Source organism: Papaver somniferum, unplaced genomic scaffold, assembly GCF_003573695.1.
Source record: "Papaver somniferum cultivar HN1 unplaced genomic scaffold, ASM357369v1 unplaced-scaffold_20, whole genome shotgun sequence".
Classification (NCBI taxonomy): Eukaryota; Viridiplantae; Streptophyta; class Magnoliopsida; order Ranunculales; family Papaveraceae; genus Papaver; species Papaver somniferum.
The window spans coordinates 31,690-55,060 of NW_020629930.1; the positions used below are offsets into that span (position 1 = coordinate 31,690).

At 37.4% G+C, this 23,371-nt stretch overlaps 1 protein-coding gene across 1 annotated transcript; it reads left to right on the top strand.

Annotated features, from left to right (window-relative positions):
* The first annotated feature begins 15,519 nt into the window (after positions 1-15,519).
* LOC113339207 lies at positions 15,520-15,966 on the top strand. Its single transcript, XM_026584518.1, has one exon. The coding sequence runs from the start codon at positions 15,520-15,522 to the stop codon at positions 15,964-15,966; it is 447 nt and encodes a 148-aa protein (XP_026440303.1).
* The last annotated feature ends 7,405 nt before the right edge of the window (positions 15,967-23,371 follow it).

Genomic DNA, 23,371 nt, shown 5'->3' on the forward strand with positions numbered 1-23,371 from the left:
GAGGAGGAATATTGGAAGGAGAAGAAGAACGGACTTTCCTTTTCTTTGAAGGAGGAGCAGTTGATTTTTCTCTGCGAAGAGCACCTTTACCTTTATCACTAGTCTTCGCAACATCAGCAGGCTCTTCTATTTCAGCAATAATCTTCACATACAGATAGAAATAAGAAATGGAAGAAACAGTATACAGTTTAAAATCATAAGGAAAAATTTCTTACCTCATCTGTGTATGAACTAAGAGCTAACAGAGTACTAGATTTCCCAGTCCTGTTATAATTATCTTTCAGTTTTTGGATCTGCAGAATGTCCCAAGAGTTAGCGAACAAAATAATAAAGACAAATAAAGAAATATTTGACCCAGCAATGTAAGGTCCTTTTAGCATTAAAAGAAAAACACACCATTTATCATCTTTGGATTGGCGAGGAGTTGTGTTTTTACCAGAGTGCCAGTCAATATCTTGCATGAGAATTTTATCTTCATCAATGTTATCTTTCCTTTTTAAGCGAATACCCCAGTGAGTATTTTCTTTCTTCATGGACATAAGTTCATAGTTCTCAAAGAAACTCGCTACTATGTATTTCTCAGCAATTATCTATAGGTCTGCGAATTTAGGATCCCTAAGTTCTTTGGAGTACAGAGATCCTTTACCAGCACCACGGTTAGCGAACTCTAGGATCAAACGGATGCAGTCCCCACTCAGTTGGAAGATAGCTCGCGAAAATCCTGGGTGAGCGAGAATTTCATAGAATAAAGGAAGATCTGGGTCATAAAGAAAAATAGGGAAACCTGCGAGAATCTGACCTAGCAAAATTATGATTGATTGATCATCACAGTACTGGTCAGAGAAAAGTTTGACAGAAAGAATTGATTTGGCATTTTCACCAGGAATGGTAGAGAGTATGAAACCTTTATCAGCAAGATCTTTTTGGACATCTTTTAAATTCTTCTCATGTCTATGACCACTTGGAGCCATATTTGAATATAGAGTATGGGAATGAATGAAAAGTAAGAAGATTGAAGGGGGGAAAATTACAGTAGCAGAATTTGCAGAAGAATAACAGAGTTGCAGAGATGGGAGAATAAAAAGAGAAGAGAAAGTAAAAAGAAAGTGGAAAGAAGAGTATATAAAGGATATTTTTTTTACTCGAACAAATAAACATCATTAAGACGAAAAGACGTGAGTGGTTGAAAAGCAGCGGTTACAGAAGACGTGTCAAGAAACAGATGGAAGAAAGAATACGTATGATAAATGCAGAATATGAAGAGATGAACAGCTGCGGCATTTCTCACATACTTCTCTACTTTTTAGAGAAGATATGAGAAGAGGCAAGATGTAGGATCAGAATCTCGCAACGATAATGTTTCGGCGAAATTATCAACTACACAACACAACAGCGTTGTAGAACAATTTCAGAAATGATACGATAAATGACGTCAGCTAGAATCACGAGAAACATGAGTTAATTAGTAATTGGGTCGTAGATTTTGGTATGTCTATGTGTTTGGGTCCTAAGTTTGTCCGTTTTAGTATTTGGGTCGTTGACCCGTTAGTCAACTAGGTGGATTGGGCAAGGCGTTAGGTTAATTAACATCGGTCGCTAAAATTAAATTTATCCAGCTGGAAAAAAAAAAAGAGAGAAGACTACTAGATGATCTATTTTTTTTCATCAGCACAAATGACAAATCCATTCACAATCAATAACACTTAGGGGATCGTCATCAAAATCAAATCACTCATTAGGCAGAGGAGAGGATTGGTGAAGAGTTGGAGTTGAACGTGTTTGAAATACTAATCCAGAAAGAACTAAAACTAATGATATAGGTAGTAGTGGTCTTCAATGGTGTTGTGAAAATGGGAAAGTTACAATTTCAGTGAGGAATAAAAATCAAGCTGAATCCCGGTCTTATCTTCGATACTCGATTCTAAAATAAAATAAAAAATCAAATTGAATCCAACACTCACAACAACCCTACCACTGATTCATCAATATCGTCACTAACACCATCAAGAAAATGAAAAGTATAAAGGAAAAGATTGCCCTGATTTAATCCCAATCTCACCTAATGATATCCCCCAATTCTCTGCACCAAAACCATCAACCTACTTTGCGCAAGAACAGAAAAATTCTTCATCAGAACCATTATAAACTTTCAAATCATTTTCATATAATTCCCTAAATTCAGCTGATGGTGGAAAGGGTTCCATTTGTGAATCTTAAAATACCCATTACAGAGCTACTCCTCCTTCGTCGCTTCCACCACCGTCAACTCCATTACCAATATCTCATCATCACAGCCGCCATCATCTCAGTTCGAGAAGACCCCCAAATCGAGTTTGAGAGAAGTAATCAATTTGTTAAAACCAAAATCGCAAAGCTAACTAACAATTTAACTTTGAGTTTTCAGATTGTGTAGCACCGATCCGCAACTAACTTTGATTAAAAAGAAAAATGATGATTAAAGCCGTGGTGCTTTTTTTTAACGGATAAATTTAATTTCACTTCTAGACGTTAATATTATAACGGATTGACCAGTTGACTAACGGATCAACGACCCAAATATTAAACTGGACAAATTTAGGACCCAAACTCAAAGACATACCAAAATCTACTACCCAAACATTGATTAACTCAATTAACATTTGTATGGTTGCATGAATGTCGCAAGCCATATCCGAAAATAAAGGACAGATTAGCTGTCATCCACTATGTATTTCCCTATAAATAGTCGTTCAATTTGTAAAGAAAAGAGAGAGATCTTTTTGAGTAAGAAACAAGTAAATAGGAGAGAGAAAGTCCAGAGCAGAATTCATTCTTGATTCCTTTATCTTTTCTTGTAAGAACATTCAAAAATTGCTCAATAAAATTAAGAGTGTAAACCTAAAAATGAGTTGAGTAATAATGAAATCATATGAGGGGGGTGTAGTGTAGGATTTCCTGCAACTACATCCAAATGACTCAGATTGTAGATATTGATTAGACAACTGGCTTCTATAGCCAAGCTTATTCCAAATTTGAAAATTTCACTCACTAGGTTACCTTTTACGACGATTCCAAATCTCCTAGACTCGGACAGGCCAAGAGCCCAAAATTCGATTCACCTTCATCTTCCACTTTAAATTTCGATACAACTTTTATTGAAAGACCTCAACAAAAAGGAATAAGATTTATCCCTTTTATTGGAAAATTCAACAGAATCCTTCATATGCATGACCTTGTTATTTTCCTACGTAGTTTATTTAGATGAGATGTTGATCAGGTGTACATATATGTTGTGATTGTATAGCAGACATGGAGATCTAGGGGTTATGTAGCGAATCATTTCTATGATCTTTTCGAATTTGATCATCATTGAATATGAAGATGCCCACCAATCATGGGCCATATCGACCTTGTTCATTTCTGGACTCTAGTGGTAGAAAAAAAATCACATCTCTCTGAACTTTTTTGACCTCGGCGATTAATTTATATTTCCTCCAAGGGGCTAACGCTCTCATTTCTGCTTGATATAAAAAGAGCACTTCAGGAGTGTGGAGAAAGGAATTAAGGGAATGGAACTGCTATACAAATACCAGAAAATTCTCATCAGCAATTAAGTAGATTAATAAACCAAATTTATCTACTAGGTACAAGGACGACTACATACTCATTAGTTAAGAAGCGTGACTGATGAAATGATGATACAAAGGGAACAGAGACCTAACAGGAAAACAACACCTGCAAGGATGGAATAGAGAAAAAAACAGAATATTGTATATCTAGACTAGTAAGAAGGCCATTATGTAGTTAGGGTCTGGAACAAGGATGAAATAGAGAAAAGGTCAAGTCTTTAAAGAGGCTTTTAAGATATTATCTGTTCCCTCGGAGTCCAATTCAATTAGATATATACGCCTTGATAAATAGTATTTAAATTGAAGTCCACTCATTGTTTGACTTGTACTTATGGTTCTTTCCGGAAGTCTAGAACTGTGAAGGGGGTATCACTGTCATTCTACGTGCCCTGTCCTGTGAAGGGGGTATCACTGACTTGGACTTCGTCGTCCCTTCTAATTCGATGATACAAAGGAAACAGATACCTAACAGAAAAACAAATCACCTACGGAGTATTAAGGTACAAACTTTTCCAGTCAGTCATCACCTGATACACTTTTAAACTTCTTGATTTTAAGAGGCCATATGAAAAAGTTATACTTAATAGCGTCAAAAATTTGAGACCCGAACTTATACTTTGATCCATGATTCGATAGTTTCTCTCCGTCTAGATGGTCCAAACAATAGCTTCAGGAATGAGGTTTCGTATCTGCTCATATTCCGTGCAGGGAAGAAGGGATTTCCACTTTCCAGGATAGTAAAGCCACATCAACATCCTAGGTCATAGTAAACAGCCAGTCCACGTGCATTCTAAAGTAATACCAAATAGCTTGTGATTACTCGAAATCCAGCAACACACCCGAAATGGAGAATATGCAAGATCTAAGACATAATAAACACTAGAACTTAAACTTATTTATTAATCTCAAGAGAAATACAAGTTACACTTGTGGGGTTACAAGGAAACCTTAATCCCTTCTCCCACTCTATGAATTACAAACAAATCCTAACTCTCTCTCTCCTATGCTAGACATTTTCCTCTCCAAAAGATCTCTCCCTTTACACTGTCCAAAGGTCTCTATTTATACGCGTGAGCAACCTTAGTGGCATACAGCTCATATCATCTCACCGAAGTTACTTTATGCTTCGCCCGGAGCATATTCCATAAAGCTTTTCCCCATCTTTCGCTGACTTCAAGTGGTCTTGTCGGGACATCTGTCCTTTTTCTTGCGCCCTGCTGTTTCTACTTCGCGGTTTATCTTCTTCGCCAAGTAATCTTGTCGTGACTTCGCCTTAATACTTTATTCGGGGAGGAAAGTTATCTCGCGCTTGGGATTTGTATTTCTCCTTCTGATGTTGATTGATTTGACAGATCAATGACACGGATCTTTGACTAGGATTTCCTTACCTTACTTGGTATGACACGTGGCAATCCTATTTCGTGTACCTACATTTTTCCTTTTTTTTATTCTGTCCAAGTTGCTGCGAGGATGGAATAAAAACCGTTTCAGTTTCCTTAACCGTCAGGTTCTCCATACCCATAATTCCACGTGGCCAAGTTCCATGGGTAACCGTCCGTCATCTGTCACCTTTACTTCGATCATGCCGCTTCTCGGTTTTACCGGTCCCTTCTTCTTTCTATAAATACACTTCTCCACCCCTCGTTGTCCTTCGCGGCGTCAACTTTTGGTTCCTCGTCGTCATCAAGAGACAATTCCTCGTTGGTAGGATCATCAGCTTTATCCTGAGGCTTCTCATCATCAGAAAAAATCTCCAAAGGAAAAGAGGGAGGAGGAATGCCATGATCAGCGCAATAGTCACTGAAGAGTGGAACCAAATAGCTCTGAGTATTCTTGCGGGCCGTCTTGGATACCTTCTTGGAGGAATCGATGATCTCGTCCAAATTATCATTTAGACTCAATCTCCTCATTAATACGAGAAACGTCACCACGAGCTCCATCTCTCTCCCTGGTGATACGAATGACCTGACTCTTATGATGCTCATCTGATTCTGCAAAGATAAGAGAAACTACATTAGAAACAAGGAAGTAAGTCGGGTCAAACAAAGATAATAATACACCTAAAAACTACCTTCCGCCTGAAGGATAGTAGTATTTAAAGTACTCTGAACATCAGAGTATAGATGTCGAGCTTGGCGACTTTGAAGTTGGAATCTTTGAGTTGAACACATAACTCATGATACATTCTATCCCAACCTTCAGCATGAGAGGATTTCAAAGTGCTCTTGTCAGACTGAATGGCGAGAGCACCTTTTCCACGGAGACTTGCAGGCTTGATCGGAGAAGAGGATTTCGCAGGTTTTGGATGAGAGGAAGTGGCTAATTTAGCTTTCAGGAGTTCCACCTTTTTATTCAAACAATCAACCTCCTCGTTTAGACCATCCACAGTGTTCCGAGACCTACGAAGAGTAGCTGCGAGCTCGGTTTTGCTTTTGATCACTCGATCGTAATCTTTCTCCAGTTTCTTATAGTTGGCTATCGACGAAGAATGGAGTCTCCGCAAGGTAGTAAGCTAATTAGAGACCCGTTGAATGTCTGACTTAAGGCGCAGGTTGCCATTGTGGAGATGAAGGTTCAGTTCCTCGTTACGGGAGCACTCAACTGACATACGGTCCACTTGCAAGCAAAGGGTCTCGGCCTTTTCATTAAGGATGGAGTTCTCAGAAACATAAATATCATTTTGAGTTGTAAGGTTCACTATTTCAGCGCTAATATCTTCCAGCAAGGAGGAAGCTTCGTCGGCGTTCATTTGACGTTGCATGCATCGAGCTTGACGAAGAATAAAATAAGAAAATAACGGAAGCAAAGGCAAGAAAAATAGAGGAGCGTCCAAGAAAAAAGAACTTACTCAAAAGCTTCTCTATCTTTTGGTCTTGCTCGCGGGAATGATCTTTTTCTTTATGGAGGTCCTCCGATAAAGCTTTGATTTTAGCTTCATCCTTCCTAGCCATCTCGCGAACAAGCCGAATTTCCACAAGGGTTTCCATGTGACGGTAGACTTCCTGCGAAGAAAATTTGAACTCGGAAAATAGATCTCAGAGACGAAAATAAAAAATGGCAGAAAAGGCACAAAGAAATCACCTGGTTTATCAAGGCAGAGTGATACTGGAGAGACAGATTTATTGAAGCACTCAAAAGCGCAGACGAGTCTCGGGAGAGGAAGTCGTCAGAAACAAAGGCGGACAAAGACTCCAAAGCACGAGATCTCATAGCCGGATCTTTTTGAGCCTTGTGGTAGATGCCTCGAAGGAATTGCATGTCAGGGTCAAAGAGAGGATTTGGCATTACATGCCAGACAGGTTGCTTTCCCTTCTCGCCAGAGGAAGGTACCTCCGAAGAACTCTTAGGATGTTCAACTCTTGGCTGAACAGGGGAATCGGCGACCTTGGAACGGGTAACAAAATCAGCTTCTTTCGGAAGAGCGGGAGCACTAACTGAAGGGGATTGTTGCTTGGTGCGAACGAGACGGCCAAGGAGAGCGGAGGGTTGTATTGCAGCTAAGGCATCCACATCCAGGGTCTTTCGCGGACTCTTGGATGCACCAGACGGAGGAGCACTTTTCTGCGAAGTCAAAAGTTAAAAACCAAAAAGGCGATAAGGAAGGTACCTGAGAAGAAGGAGGATGAGTAGGATGAGAACGTTTCTTGTGACCCTTGGGTACCCCAGAAGTGGGTAGCTCGCCCTGGAAGAGGCATGACGTCAGGATGGACAATTATCACAAAATCGTTAACAATAAACAAAAATGATACCTGTTCAGAGGAAGTCTTCTTAGCAACCACTTTCTTATCCTGTCGCCCCTTGACAAGTCCAGCAGCAGGCATCACATACTAAATAGAATTGAGAAACATAAGTACAATTGATAGTTCCAAATGATACAAATCGAAGTAGGAAAAATCATACCTCGCTAGGAACAGTCCAGCGAAGTCTCCAGGGATCACATTCCGTGAGGTAACAATGTCTGGGAAGGAGACCATTGCGAGGAAAGCCTTTTTCGTCGTATCCCCAGACGAAGGGACCGCCAACTACTAAAGGAAACTTCACCCAGTCATCGACAGAGAGACGAAGTTGGGAATCCACATCCAGTGGAAGCTCCTTAAGGGGGGAGAAACCACCTTCCTAACAAGCTCAAGACCACACTCCTGATGCTCTTTGGTGCTTGTAAACACAGCTGAATAGTTTTTCATGAAAGAGTCTACGTTGAAATCCAAGGAATCAAATTTTTCCGATGAAGAAGGAATTTGCGAGATATCATCGTGAGAACGGACATTGAACTCGTTGGCGATCCGAATCGCATTACCAGTAAGCTGGAAAACCCCGCACTGCAGCCTACTGAGAATCTCCAAGAAAATGGGGTTTGAAGGATCATACTAGGGGAAAGAAAGTCCCGCTCTCAACTGACCTAGAGAGATTATCACCTTATCAACAAACCAAGTGTCCGAACCAAGCCACCAGTAGTTCAGTTCCATCTCTTGGGTAGCAAGAATAGCGGGATCTGGGGAAGAATCAACAGCTGGAGTTAAGGTTAAACCTAACTCCTGGAGATCGGATTGAAATTCCTCGAGAGTTTTAAGTGAAGCAGATGCAGAAACACCTTTAGGAGACATGGTGATGAAGAAAGTAGAGGATTTTGGGAAAATAAGGTAAAAGTAAGAGCAGAGATCAAACAAGAAAAGAGCAGAGATTGGAAGAGGCTGAAAAGAAAGTCAAGTAAGGGTGGAGAAGTGTATTTATAGCAAGAAGAAGGGACCGGTAAAATCGGGAAGCGGCATGATCGAAGTAAAGGTGACTGATGACGGGCGGTTACCCAGGGAACGTGGCCACGTGGAATTATGGGTATGGAGAACGTGATGGTTAAGGAAACTAAAACGGTTCTTATTTCATCCTCGCAGCAACTTGGACAGATTAAAAAAAGACAAAATGTAGGTACACGAAATAGGATTGCCACGTGTCATACCAAGTAAGGTAAGGAAATCCTAGTCAAAGATCCGTGCAGTGACCTGTCAAATCAGTCAACATCAGAAGGTGAAATACAAATCCCAAGCGCGAGATAACTTTCCACCCCGAATAAAGGACTAAGGCGAAGTCACGACAAGATTACTTGGCGAAGAAGATAAATCGCGAAGTAGAAATAGTAAGGCGCAAGAAAAAGGACAGGTGTCCCGACAAGACCACGTGAAGTCAGCGAAAGATGGGGAAAAACTTTATGGAATATGCTCCGCGCGAAGCATAAAGTAACCTCGGCGAGATGATATGAGTTGTATGTCACTTAGGTTGCTTAGGCCTATAAAAAGAGACCTTTGGACAATGTAAAGGGAGAGATCTTTTGGAGAGGAAAAGGTCTAGCATAGGAGAGAGAGAGAATTAGGGTTTCTTTGTAATTCATAGGCTGGGAGAAGGGATTAGGGTTTCCTTGTAACCCACGAGTGTAACTTGTATTTCGCTTGAGATTAGTAAATAAGTTTAAGTTCTAGTGTTTATTATATCTTAGATCTTGCATATTTTCCATTTGGGTGTGTTGCTGGATTTCCAGTAATCACATAGCTAGCTAATTAATCGATCCACAGTGAAGAAAGATGTGGGCATAAAACTCATTATTGTTGCAGAAAACACAAGAAGATGGAACCTCGATATTCCTTCAAATCAAGTTGTCTCTCATTGCCATCTTAATTTGGATCAAAAGCCATTAGAAGTACGTCACCTTGGAAGGAAGATTCAGGATTAGTTCCCACTTTGACTCTCAACGCAAATTTCAATGTTTAAATAAATTTCATCCGTCAATGGTTCGCCTCCAATCGGAGTTGCATAAGCATGTCTTAGAGCTAAGATCATGACTAAATGATGAGCTATTGGACCTATGACAACCTCATTATGATGAAAACTTTTGAGATTTAAAAACCGCACCCAAACCTTATTGTGATTTAGAGCTCCACTCTCAATTTTCATACCCGGATAACACTGAGCCAAAGGGAAAGCATTACCATAAATATGTCATGGATCCATCATTAGAAAGTCAGTCATGATCTCATGGTCAGTAAAGGTAAGTTGAAAAACGATTTCAGCAATGTTTTTGACCTTAAAAGAGACCTCTTTTCCCCAGAAATTTTTTAATGCTTTATAAATACTAACATCATGTTTCCCATGGAAAGTACCAATGGTAAAAGAAACTAAAGGTGCAGACGTGAAAACTCTAATAGATGAACTCAAAGATTAGTTAATGTGATTACTGGCAATGGTTCCAGTAATTCTATGAATTGTGTTTGAGAATTATGTGAGATCGTAATTAGGTAATATTTTGTCGAAAATTCATTTACAGTAGCTATTGAAATAAATGATGGTGGTTTTGAACCCCTCTGCAGTGAAATATCGACTCTCTGATTGGTTGGCATATAATCCACTTAGATTGGATTAATTTCTCAGTTAACGCAATTTTGGATCCAAAACTTAACACCTTAAACATGCCAAGCCTATTAACTATAGGTTGGTGTAGTCATATCGCGTCTTTATACGAGAAATTTCTTCGTTGTAAAGGGTTCTATTTTTTCTCAGACCCTAGGATTGATTCAATAAATTTTTGTTCTCCATTTATGATGCTTTTGGCGTGGTAGTCCTTGAAAGACTCGCATTGCATTCGCACAAGATGTGGTTGGAGAACATTATCGAATTTGTAATCCTTGTTGGATTAAAGTTCTATTCAGGCAGCCAACTGACTCCCTTACGTCAGATTTAACAATCCTTTGTGTTTTTAGAAATTTGGTACAAAATCAAAAATCCGGATTAATGAGTTGATCATATCAACTTTGTAGGTCTCTTGAGGAGTCCTTTAAAAACACCAAAATCCACGCTTTAGCAGCAGAGATTCTATTTTCTTTCTTTCTTTATTAAATCTGCAGTTAGAGTTATGCTAGCTTAAACTCGTCTTTGAAATAGACTAGAGTTATGATTTTGATGCTCATTTTCTGTAATACTCATATAGTTGAGTTATCATCCATAAATCGTCAAAAGTTGTACTATTTTTCCTTCGTTTCAGATTTTGTCCCACGTGGTTCCTGACAAGGTTTTAATGAGGCAACATCTCCTTGACATTTATTTTATTTATTTTTTCAAAATGTTGATATTTGTGCTTTTTTTCCTTTGTCCAAGTTTTTTCCCATTGGGTTTTACTGTCAAGGTTTTAGTGAGGTAATTTAATTCAACATGGTGGTCATCCAAGGGGGAGTTGTATCAATTTTGGTTATTTGGTGGATTCCCACCATTAACTAGGTCATTTTGTTAGACCGCATCATCATAGTTATCCCCTATGAATTTGGATATCATTCTGATCCATATACGGTATGACTACAAATTTTGTACACCTATGGTATTGTAAATGCGTATTGGCACTCTGTTGAAGAAACTATATCCACTAATTTTGCAAATCATCTCCGTGAAGCTAGCAATCCAAGAAGCAAGTCCTCAATGTATTTGAATAACCATGAAAACTCGAAAACACCACTATTAGAAGACTAACACAAAAGAGGACTTTATCATCTAGCGATGTTCTTCACGAAAACGTTGTTATCTTCAACACTCAAGAAATTCGTTCATCGAAATTTGGAAGTCTCGACTCAAAGATTCGCAAGCCAAGATTTAACTGAAGTACTCATAAAGGGGAGCCCCATCATCAAAGGTGCATTTACTGGACTTATTGCGTTGTACTCTTTTTCCTTCACCAAGGTTTGGTCTCACTGAGTTTTCCTTGTCAAGGTTTTAACGAGGCAACATATATGTGTCCAGCACTGTCTGAGTTTTACATACTTATGCAATTTCAGGTTTTTCTCTTTTGAGTTTTCCTGTTATCTTTGTAATGACTTAGCCACAATGGTCACCAGGGGAGTGTTATAAACTAAATTTATTTACTAAGATATCCATCGTGTCTAAGATTAGGATTTATATATCGTGGGAACCAAGTCTTCTATCTATATAAATAGAGACTTAACCCATTATAATTCTACACACATTAATAGAATGTATCTTTCTCTTTTTCCCTTTACTTTGTGTCTTCTCCTTCTCGTATTCTATATCACAATACAGAAAAAGTTAAGGACGAAAGAGACCACAACCTATTTTTGGAATGAAAAAACAGACACCAGCACGGATAAGGATGGAATGAGAAAGGAACGCAGTTTGTTTCCTTATTAAATTAAAATTCTTTTTGGCTGCTGCTACCGTAGCATTTTATGTCCACACAAGTTGTAGACACCCTAATGGCACACAAAACAAGATTAAAGAAACTTATGGCTGATATTTTGTATCCAAATGACTCAGATTGACATTTATTAGACAGCTGACTTCTATGGCCAAGCTTAGTCCAAATTTGAAAATTTCACTCACTAGCTTACCGTTTAAGACGATTCCAAGTCTCTTAGACTCGGACAGGCCAAGAGCCCAAAATTTGATTCACCTTCATCTTCCACTTTAAATTTTGATACAACTTTTATTGAAAGACCTCGATAAAAAGGAATAAGATTTATACCTACTGATTTCCATAAACATTTAATGTTTATAGAAACCCCAAACGAAACGAAAGCCTGGTGGCTTCTCCATTCCAACTATAAACGAAACGAAAGCCTATAAATGTTTATATCATATGATTCATATCATTATCAGACAATTTCACAGTTTTTAAACAGTTAGATGGATCTTAACAATCCTAATCCTCGTTTTAATTGGCATTTGCACCATTTGATTATTGATGAAGATGCACAACCCCTTCAAGCTCTCGTCCCATTAGTTTTTCCTGACATCTCTGGAATCAACTTCAACTAGATTTGTGCCTGTGCTACGCACCGGGCATTTTTATTTCTATTTTAACTTGGTGTGCGCGGGGTTTTATCCCCGTGGCTATGCATTTTCAACTCGGTGTGCACGGGTATTCACCCTACCCCTTGGCGATGCATTTACTTGCTATGCAAGGGGTTGCACCCTGCCCCGTGACGATGCAGTTTTAACTTGTTGTGTGCGAGGCTTCGCCTTGCCCGTGACTATGTATTTCTTATTTGGTTTGTCGGGGCCAATTTATTTTCGTAGAAAATATGGTTGAAATTTGTGAATTTTTTCCCCTTGCATATTAATTTGCAAAAAAAAAATCCTAATATGGTAGGTATTCGACTTCCGAATTGAATTTGGACTTTCATAAAATTATAAATACAGGAAGTTGAGTTTTCCTTTTGATTTGTAATTTTCAAACTAATCATACGTTGCCAAATATTCTCACCAAAACTTTCGTTTCACAAAACTTAAAAATGATCTATTTCGACCAATAAGAAATAAGAGTTTCCTCGCGGTTCAATGTGAGAACTTTATTTAAGCATGCATTGAAGCCTTGATATGACGATTATTTGAGGTAAACATAAGTATATCCTTCAAATATAAGATGACGACACTGTACGCTGTAAGGAATAATATTGGGTGGGTGTATGCGTACCATGAATTCATATGGCTTACAACCTCTGTACCGAGTATAGAGATCAAAATTTATTATTTTCCACTTGCTCTCCATTCTGCTATATAATGGAGCCCTCTGGAATACAAAATTGCAGGAGAGGGAGGAATACGTATGGGACTTTGAATCAGGATTCCATTATTTTGTGGGTGAAGGGGAAATATTAGTGTATTACTATGAAAGTTTAGATCAGAAACATTCCTCCTCGTCCTACAGTTTAACATTTTTTAGATTTTAAAGATATTTAGTCCGATAACATACTTTGCTTTCGTCCAATGTTTGACTCTCAATGATTTGCTGGCTTTGAAAAATCTAGTTTAAATTGGTGGTCATGAAAACAACCCTCACCGTCGATCACTAACTCCACCCGACGGAATACGTTGAGCACGTAATACATGTGTCCGTCATTAAGCAAATCACATCCAACCTACAGAGTCTTGTTGCCTTACTTCGGTGAATTAATTGTTGTTGTGACTGTGCCTTCGGTAACAAATTAGTGCAGGAGTTCGTTAAGTCTAGTTGCTACAAAAATTATAGTACAACCATCCCACATACTTTTCTTCCCCCAATACTCAATCAGTCGATAGGCCCATGGGCACCGACCAACAAAGAGGACCAATATGAGCTTCATGTAATTCAGCCTCCAAATAAGAGTAAAATTGAGTTTAGGAATTATGACTTATTTAGGCTTGTTTTGTGCGGAAATTATTTTCTTATTAAAAATTCAGAATTCTAGATTTGGTTAAGTTACGATTTCCTTTTTTGTGCGTGTATTTTTTTTAAAATTAATGATATGTTGTCAAGTGTCCTCACCCTAATGCTTGTTTAACAAAATTCAAAAAAGATTTATTTCGACCAATAGAAAGCGAGATTTCCTCACCGTTCAACGTGAGAGTTTTATTTGTCTAGATCTTTAAGTCTTTAGATGCAGACATAGCAAACCAGCGCTTCGCAACGTATTTTAATCCAGGTTTCCATGGGTTTGTGATGATTGTTGATCGTGTTTTCGCGTTTTCTCACCCGATCTAAACCAAGTGATTCTCGAGGATTGAGCAAAGCCGAATTTCAAGATCACTCAAACAAGATTGGGATCACATTAATATATAAACTTATGAACAGAAAAATAATGCATATGCAACAAAATTCTATGCAAGGAGGTCATCTATTAATCTATTTCTATCTCTTACTCTAGTTCTCGATCCTTGTTTTTCAGAACCCCACTATAAAAAAACCAATCAAGCCTCTAATCCTTTAAATCTGGTGCTCTCCCTTGTTATGAATCAAAATTGTTGTTGTTCCTTCTCAGTGGCTGCCATTGAAGTGTGTCAGAATTAGAATAAAAGTATAAAACATTTTTTACTTCTTTTATTTTGATGAACGAAATTTATTTATTTTTACATGAAGTTATATCTACGCACTTTTGGTTTTCTCATTGTCAATAGGTAGTGGTCTTTTCGTTTTGCCGATAGGCAGTGGCATGTTTTGTGGATTGTAGCTTTACTTTACCTCTTTTCTTTTTGTTTTGTTGCTACTCTTGTGGGCATTTCGCTCTTGTTGTTTTTGCCCGCACACGACTTGTGTGCATTTTAATCTATCCTTTTTGAACGATTAAAAAAAAGAATATATCTACGCACTGATTATGTATCAAATGTAAGTTCGCAAGTGGTTATCAACGATAATACAGGGTAAAGAACTTACAAAATGTGTGGTTGTTATTGTCAACATTATACTGGAAGAGGCTGATACTGATTCCCTCTTTGGTATCCCATTGATTGAAATAAAAATTTAATTTTATTGACTATTACTGTCGATAATTCCCATTGTCAAAAATTTAGTGTTTGCTCGAAATTGGACTTGCCATATACAAGGATTCAATGGAATCTATGTCCGCTAGTCCAGATATGAAAATTCAAATTGGCAGGAGAATCTTTACCTACTCTTATCTGATGGCTCACAACATATATATATCCCTTGTTCCGGCATTTAAGTTTTTATTTTTCCTTGTAATGGAGTTACCTAATCAATTTAAGATTCATTGAACATATAGTTGTGGATGACCTATATTTGAAATTTTGAATTGGCGGGATAAAATCCTTACAAATTTAGTAATTAATTTACAATAGTTGTTTAGGCATTTATTAATTTTTTTCTTAAAATTGATTTGCCATAGAGAAAGGTTCATGAACCTTGTAGGCTATAAGAAGTGTATGCCCTAGAGATGGCATTCTCAACCTTATTAGAAAAAAAACTACAAAACCTCACTTCTTTCTCAGCGTTTACAAAGAAAATCAGCACAGTAGTTGTTCTCCGTCTTCAAATTTATCTTACTTATACATTTGCCAAACCCCAAACAAATCTCCCACCGCTTACCTATCACCTCATTTAATAGATACATCGCATTATCAGTATCAATCCCTATTTGGTTACGATATGGCTTCATCTGTTACCACAGAGGATCTGAAGGCGTTCCATGCAATGGATCGAGATCTTTACAAGCGACTTGTTGTTGACAGTGGTCGAGACTTATTTACATGTATGCATGTGATTTCCCTGTGGATATTTCTTGAAGAGATAGGGTATCCCAATATAGTCGAGAAATTACTCAGAATGAATGATGCGGTAGTCAATTTTATACTGAATGAAGCAATTCGTTGTCTTGATTGCCTGAAATCTGTTACACCACCTATACCGGTGGTTAACATTCCCGACTTACCATTAACACAAGAGTTAATGGGGAATAAGGCGATCAGATTATCATTGGTATATCAGTACAGGGATGATGCCTTAACTAGGGTAAAGCAGACTGTGAAGGATGTGTTTGTTAGAGCGTTTGATGATATAGTACAAGAGGCCGTTCGGGCTGGCAAGAAGTTATGATAATACAAGTGATGCATAAACAGGATGCTTTGTAGTGATTTGGATTCATTTCAGAATCCATTCGATTATACAATGATTTTTTTCATTCTTTCACCATTTTGTTGTGTGTGCGAGAATATTTCTCGACTAGGGAAGAAGGATCAAGACTAGCCAACTCTCGAGGTTGTAGTTTCATTCTTCGGATGTACCTTAAATATCTATTATCTATTATCAATAATTTATATTTCTATTATCTCCCTTGTTATGAATCAAAATTGCTGTTGTTCCTTCTCAGTGGCTGCTGCCATGGAAGTGTGTTATAATTAGAATAAAACATTTTTTACTTCTTTTATTTTGATGGGAGCACTTTTTTTTTACATGAAGTTATATCGACGCACTGATTATGTATCAAATGTAAGTTCGCAAGTGGTTATCAACGATAATACAGTTCTATATATAAAAAAAAATCAATGATATGATAATACAGGGTAAAGAACTTATAAAATGTGTGGTTGTTACTGTCAACATCATACTAGAAGAGGCCGATACTGATTCCGTCTTTGGTATCCCATTGATTGAACTAAAAATTTAATTTTATTGACTATTACCGTTGATAATTCCCATTGTCTGAAATTTAATGTTTGCTCGAAATTGGACTTGTCATATATGAGGATTCATGGAATCTAATAATCTATGTCCGCTAGTCCAGATATGAAAATTCAAATAGGGGGAAGAATCTGTACCTACTTACCTACTGTTATCCGATGGCTCACAACATATGTCCGTTGTTCCGACATTTAAGTTTTTATTTTTCCTTGTAATGGAGTTGCCAAATCAATCTAAGATTTTAACATATAGCCGTCGATGACCCATGAATCCTTACAGTGTTGATCCCTGGAAACTTAGTCTCCGTCCCAATAATTTACTCTTTTCCACCAAATGGAAAGCTTGAGAAGTGATGCCTTACTCTTTTCCGACTGGACTAAAATCTGGAGTTGTTGTGAATGGGTGATCTTCATAGGTAGGTTGTTAAAATACAAGATGGTTACGAACCTATAATCTTCTTTTGTATTACCTACGAGGTCCTCAAGGAGGTTGCAATACTAGACCTACCGTTGTTACTTGTTCCATCCAATAGGTAGTGAGACGGATACTCATATAGGAAAAAAGCGGTTTAGTCCAAAAACGCGTCAAAAAATACGAATTAGTCCATCCCGAGTTAACTAGGTACAATTTAGTCCAAAAGTTATTTAAAATATGGAAAATACACATATAACCTTCCTTATTTACAATTCAGTCTAAATATTTGCAATTTAGTCCAAAGTGAACCATGATGATGTCAGCAATTTTAAATAATATATGAAAAATTAAAAGCAATTTATCTTTCGAGTCGTTGCTCCAAAATTCACAAATTTAAATTTTCGGAAAGCTCTTTCCGAGAGCTACAAAAAGAGTACCGATATGACTATATAATTCTCATTTTTTTAAAAATCTAGATTTACATTGGTGTACAAACATGTACACATCTACAAAAATCCAGAAAATCGAAAAGACAAGACAAGGTGCAAAGGTGCACCAGTTTGTACACTACAGATAACTTGAATCGTCCATCTAAGCACCAATAACGCTATCCATATTAAATAAACATAACATGGAAACTCAAATGGATTTGAACCATCAACCTCCACAAACCTTGTGATAGGCTTGGGCGCTCTACCATTTTGAGCTTATGAGTCCTTAAAAATAAACAATAAAAAGGATCAACATGCGCACAATAACAAATAACATGTGTACCAAAAACATGTATACCCATATGTACAAGTCCATATCCAAGGACAATATCAACCAATATGTGTACAACTATGTGCCCATTAACAATTACCAAGGACAATTGCAGTGTACAATAATGTACAAATGATTTTGCTAGAGATCATATGAAACAAAAGTAAAATAAGGTTATATCGATAATTAAGATGTTTTATCCCAAAATTAACTTTTTGCAGACACTGTCCGGCACCCCCCTGAATCTAATAACCTACTATTTCAGGCACTCACAATTCTAACAAATTGCTTACTCTTGAATCGAATAATCTACTACTTCAGGCACTCACGATTCTAAAGTGTAGTCATTATTTATAAATCTGACATAAATATGTGGTTTTTCCTTCTTGTGACATGAGGGTTGCTGTCAAACAGAGTATACATGTGACATTTCAGAAGTTTTTCTAGTAATTACCATGGTGCACGACTATGTACACACCTACAAAAATTAACTGAAGTTCGGAATGAAATTACTAACCAAATGAAGAAGTTTTTGTGCTTTAATATCATTTGAATATTCCCTCGCCTACGGTCCTTTAAACAGTAACATATCGCTGCACCTCGTCTAAACCCTGCAAAATCATAACAACAATAAATCATAACAGCTACGTGTACGTTAACAATTAACTGGTGTATAATTATGTACACATTAAAAATAAACAGGTGTACAATTATGTACACATTAAAAATGAACAGGTGTACAGTTATATACACATTAAAAACCAGCATGTATACCTTTTTGTCAACAAAACCAGCTTTTTCTACCGCTGCGATGATTATTATTATCATTCCCTTTCCATTTAGCTCTGCTAACCTTTTAGCAATTGCCTGCTATTCAAGAGACAATCAAAAGGTAATCCGTAAAAGCAAAGGTAAAATGCAGTTAGTAAGAAATATTCATGCAACAAAAAAAAACTCGCAAATAAGTTAGAGTGAATTCTATATGACATGTGATTTGCTGAAATATAAATAGACACCCAATAGCATTATGTTATCTAGCAGAAAAAAATCGATTGTTCCTGGAATGACATGCATAGTATTGCGAAGGTTTTTGCAGGCCGTTGTAGAAAGCTTTGGTTGTTCACATGGAAGATAAATAGTACCCAGATTTTACCAAGCCTAGCTTCTTGAGGATTATAACTTGTCCTCTACCAGCTCTTGTACCACTTTTGCGTCTAGTTGTATCTGGTATTTTTAATGCTTTCTCATGTTTAGAAAGCTTTCACTCGTGTTTAGCTTTTATTGGAAGGCCGTTGTAGAAAGATTTGCATCTCCTGGTACAATTTGATTTACCATTCCAGTCTCCAAATTCTACAAATACCAGTTCAATGTAATACATAAGTACAGTACTATTCGTAGAATGTATATAACAAAATCTGACTTGTGAGCTCAAAAAAAGGATTCAATACGAAAGCTCGTTGAGTTAGTAAGAGGCAGCAGAACATAAATCATAAACGTGAAAATACACAAGCAGAACCTAAGTAAACCTATGATAGCTCAGCAATGCTCACCAATCGCAGAACAACAACAATCAAATGAATCAAACTAATAAATTGGATGACGAATTAATCTTGAAAAGAAACTAAAATACACATAAATTGGATGACGAATTAATCTTGAAAAGAAACTAAAATACACACAAAGATCAAGATAAATACAATCAATAAGAGATTAGATATGATTTGTGTTTACCTGTTCCGATTAAAGACGTAAAAGATGTTAAGATAGTCTTCATCTATCAGCAACATCACCACGATCTAATTCTTCATCACAACTCTAAGAAATCAAATCATCACCTGCTCCACTTAGATTTCAAATCAGGAAACCCTAACTCTGATTCTGTTTCACCTTTTCTCCAGAAGCCCTAACCTAAACAAATCAACGGAACTAACAATACCTTCCTCTATTCATCTAATTCACCATTTTTTTTCATAGTTATCTTGCACGAGTTGCAGTACCTGCATCAAAGAAAAGAATGGATAATTAAAGAGAATGGAAGGAAGAAAAGAAGAGTTTCTCTCGATCTCTCTATATCGCTCATGCTCTCCAGAAATCTGAGATCTACAATTAAATGAATTCAGAATGATTATGACTCTGAAGGGTAAATTTGATAGTGAGAAAATTAGGAAATTTTTGAATCGGTGAGAGTTTGGATTAACTCGTTTAAATTTGGAACAAATTGTCTAAGACGGGTGAATTTTAGACTAGAGAGTACTGGGATGGAAGAGATAGGACTAGAGCGTCCAAAGCCCATAAAAAATGGGATTAAATGTTAATTTCTACTACTCATATATAGTAAAATAATCCGATATGATAAAATGACCGACGAACAAATCCCGAATGATCCACCGAGTCTCACACACTTATAGAACGCACAACCAAAATAGTTTCCCTCTTAATCCCAGTTGGTGCGGCCCTAACAAGCATGCGAGTGTCGGTAGACTACTGGGTATTTCTCCCTCGGTATGTGTATTAGTTTCCCATGGACGTACAAATCGTTTCACAGTTACATAAACTTCTATTACGGAAACCTGTGGTTTGAGACTTGTGTGAGATTTTGAGAACAACCCATCTTTTTTTATAATAAGAGACCCCCAAGTTGTTACATGTCGCAACCACAATCACTCTCAACTGGGGTGAAGCCATGTCAGCACTAACTATCCTGTCATCACTACATGATTGGCTATTACGATAAGACATAATCCTTTAGACAAGTCCCCCTCCAACAGTTACCACTGTTTTAGACATAACGCAAGATATAACCCAAACGGAATCTTAAAGAGTCACGATTGGCTATTCCGATAAGACATAATCCTTTAGACAAGTACTCCTTCAGCAGTCGCCACTATTTTAGAGATAACCGAAGATATAATCTATACGGAAGCTTCAAGAGTCACGATTGGCTATTCCTATTAGACATAATCCAGTAGGAAATCCCGAACACCCCTCCAAGAGACGCCATTGTTTTAGTCTAATCCAAGACATAATTGAAATGGAAACTTAAAGAGTGGTCGGAGATGCTGCATTGAGAAATCCTAACATCTAGGAAAGTATCATGAGAGTATATATTGTACCTGAAAGAGCGGGGGTGAAACAACCTCACCCAATATTTCGATTAGCAATCTGTATGGACTAACTCCAATATACTTTCTAGAAAATCAACTAGACGGTCAGACTCAATCTAGAGAAAAGTATATCGAGGAGTTAATATCTCTATCTCTTGATTTTAATCTTACTCAAGCAATCTGCGAGTCTCGATTAAATACAAGAGAGATAAACTTGGACGGTACCAAAGACCAATGTCCAAGGATCAATCAATTTCCAATAAACAACCAAAGGTTAATAACACAAACACCAGAAGTTTTGTTAACGAGGAAACCGCAAATGTAGAAAAACCACGGGACCTAGTCTAGATTGAAGACCACACTGTATTAAGCCGCTACAGACACTAGCCTACTACAAACTAACTTCGGTCTAGATTGTAGTTGAACCCTAATCAATCTCACACTGATTCAAGGTACAGTTGCGCTCCTTACGTCTCTGATCCCAGCAGGATACTACACACTTGATTCCATTAGCTGATCTCACCCACAACCAAGATTTGCTATGACCCAAAGTCGAAGACTTTAATAAACAAATCTGTATCACACAGAAAAGTCTACAAAGATAGATAAATCTGTCTCCCACAGATAAACCAAAAAGTTTTGTTCTGTCTTTTGATAAAAATCAAGGTGAACAAGAACCAATTGATAAACCAGACTTATATTCCCGAAGAACAGCCTACTATTATCAATCACCTCACAATAATCTAAATCGTATGGTTGTGAAACTATATATTGCGGAATCACAAACGATGAGACGAAGATGTTTGTAATTTATTTTTATCTTGCCCTATTGGAGATATAATCTCAAGTCAATTATTCCAATTGAACTCGTACGATAGAAAATGGCAAGATCAGATCGCTCAACTACAAGAGAAGTAAATTCGCCTGGCTTCACAATCCCAATGAAGTCTTTCAGTCGTTAATCGACAGGGTCTCAAGAAGAAACCTACGATTAAAGGAGAATTGACTCTAGCAAACCAACTAGTATCACACAGGAGGTGTGGGGATTAGTTTTGCATAGTTGTTAGACTTCTCCTTATATAGTTTTCAAATCAGGGTTTGCAATCTAGTTACGTTGGTAACAAAGCATTCAAATATTCACCGTTAGATGAAAAACCTTATTTATCCAAGCTAATATCTTAATTTCAACCGTTAGATCGAAACTTAGCTTGGCACACACCAATGAAATGTATTCATTTAGGTTTGAGTAACCGTACCTAAACTTGTACATTGGTTGGTTCATAAATGGTTGACCAATGGTTAGCCATATGAGTTCTTTCATATCAACTGTATTCATCTTTCTCATAACTAGTTCAAATGACTCATAAGAACTAGTTCAAGAGTTATTCAATGGCTTAGGTCTTTATACATAGACACAATTGAAACAAAATCAGTTTGATTCATTTGAATCAATTCATGAACAATATACCCACGGTTTGCAAAGATTGCATTCCTTATAATTTATTGTTTTAAGTCCATAACTACCGATTTGAGAAATAACCAGCTTGGGTACGCGTACGGGTATGCGTACCTAGGCTACCGGATTTTGAGGTGGTTTTAGTTTCCAAACTCAACAGACTTTTTCGGGTGAAAAAGTTCCGCCAGTACGCGTACGGGTAAACGTACCTAAGGTGATTGGTTTTTGAGTTCGTAAACTTCAAACCCGGAAGAATTTCACGGACGTGAACTTCCGCTAGTATGCGTACGGGTACGCTTACCCAACTTGTCTCCTTAACCAATACCGCATGCAAACATATGCACGCAATTGGTTTCCGACACATGTATTTACACATAAATGTGTGAACACACTAAATTATTACATCCATAGGTGGTTACATCTTCTCAACTCTACATTTCAATCATTGAAACATTCTTCTATAATGTTATAATAGTCGTTAGACATAAAGAATCGACTATCGTCATCAAAGCTATTTTCAAGATTGAAACGTCATCATGACTTTCGTCACGGGTAAAGATGAAGATGGTTAAAGCAAAAGCTTACCAACACATATTTCGAGAAAAAGATTGGCGAGTAAACTCGGCTTGAAATAGAAAATGTGTATGTATGAAACTATCATACTTATACGACTGCTGTCTCAAGAGTAGGAGATGGAGTAGATAGACTTTTGAGTGACAAGATGAGTTCAAGTCTCCACATACCTTTTAGTCGGATGAAGTTCCACCATTTCCTTGAGTAGTTCTTTTCTTTGCAAGATAATCGCCATGTAGTCTGGAGCTCAACTATTCCTAACTATCCTAGACCGAGACTTAGTCATAAGTATACTAGAAATCAAGACATATAGTTTTGATCACTAATATTGACAAACATGCTTGATATAGCAAGGCATGCGAGTTCAACCGAGCAATGCTCTAACAATCTCCCCCTTTGTTAATTTTAGTGACAAAACTATCAATACATATGAATTAAAAAATAAATAACACTTTGTAGCTTCTCTTCCACATGCTTGATCTCCTTGGCGCTTCAACGTTACTCGAAAACT

What these genes read in the sequence shown, in the direction of transcription:
- LOC113339207 (XM_026584518.1), top strand. Translation starts at nt 15,520, where the DNA reads ATGGCTTCATCTGTTACCACAGAGGATCTGAAGGCGTTCCATGCAATG.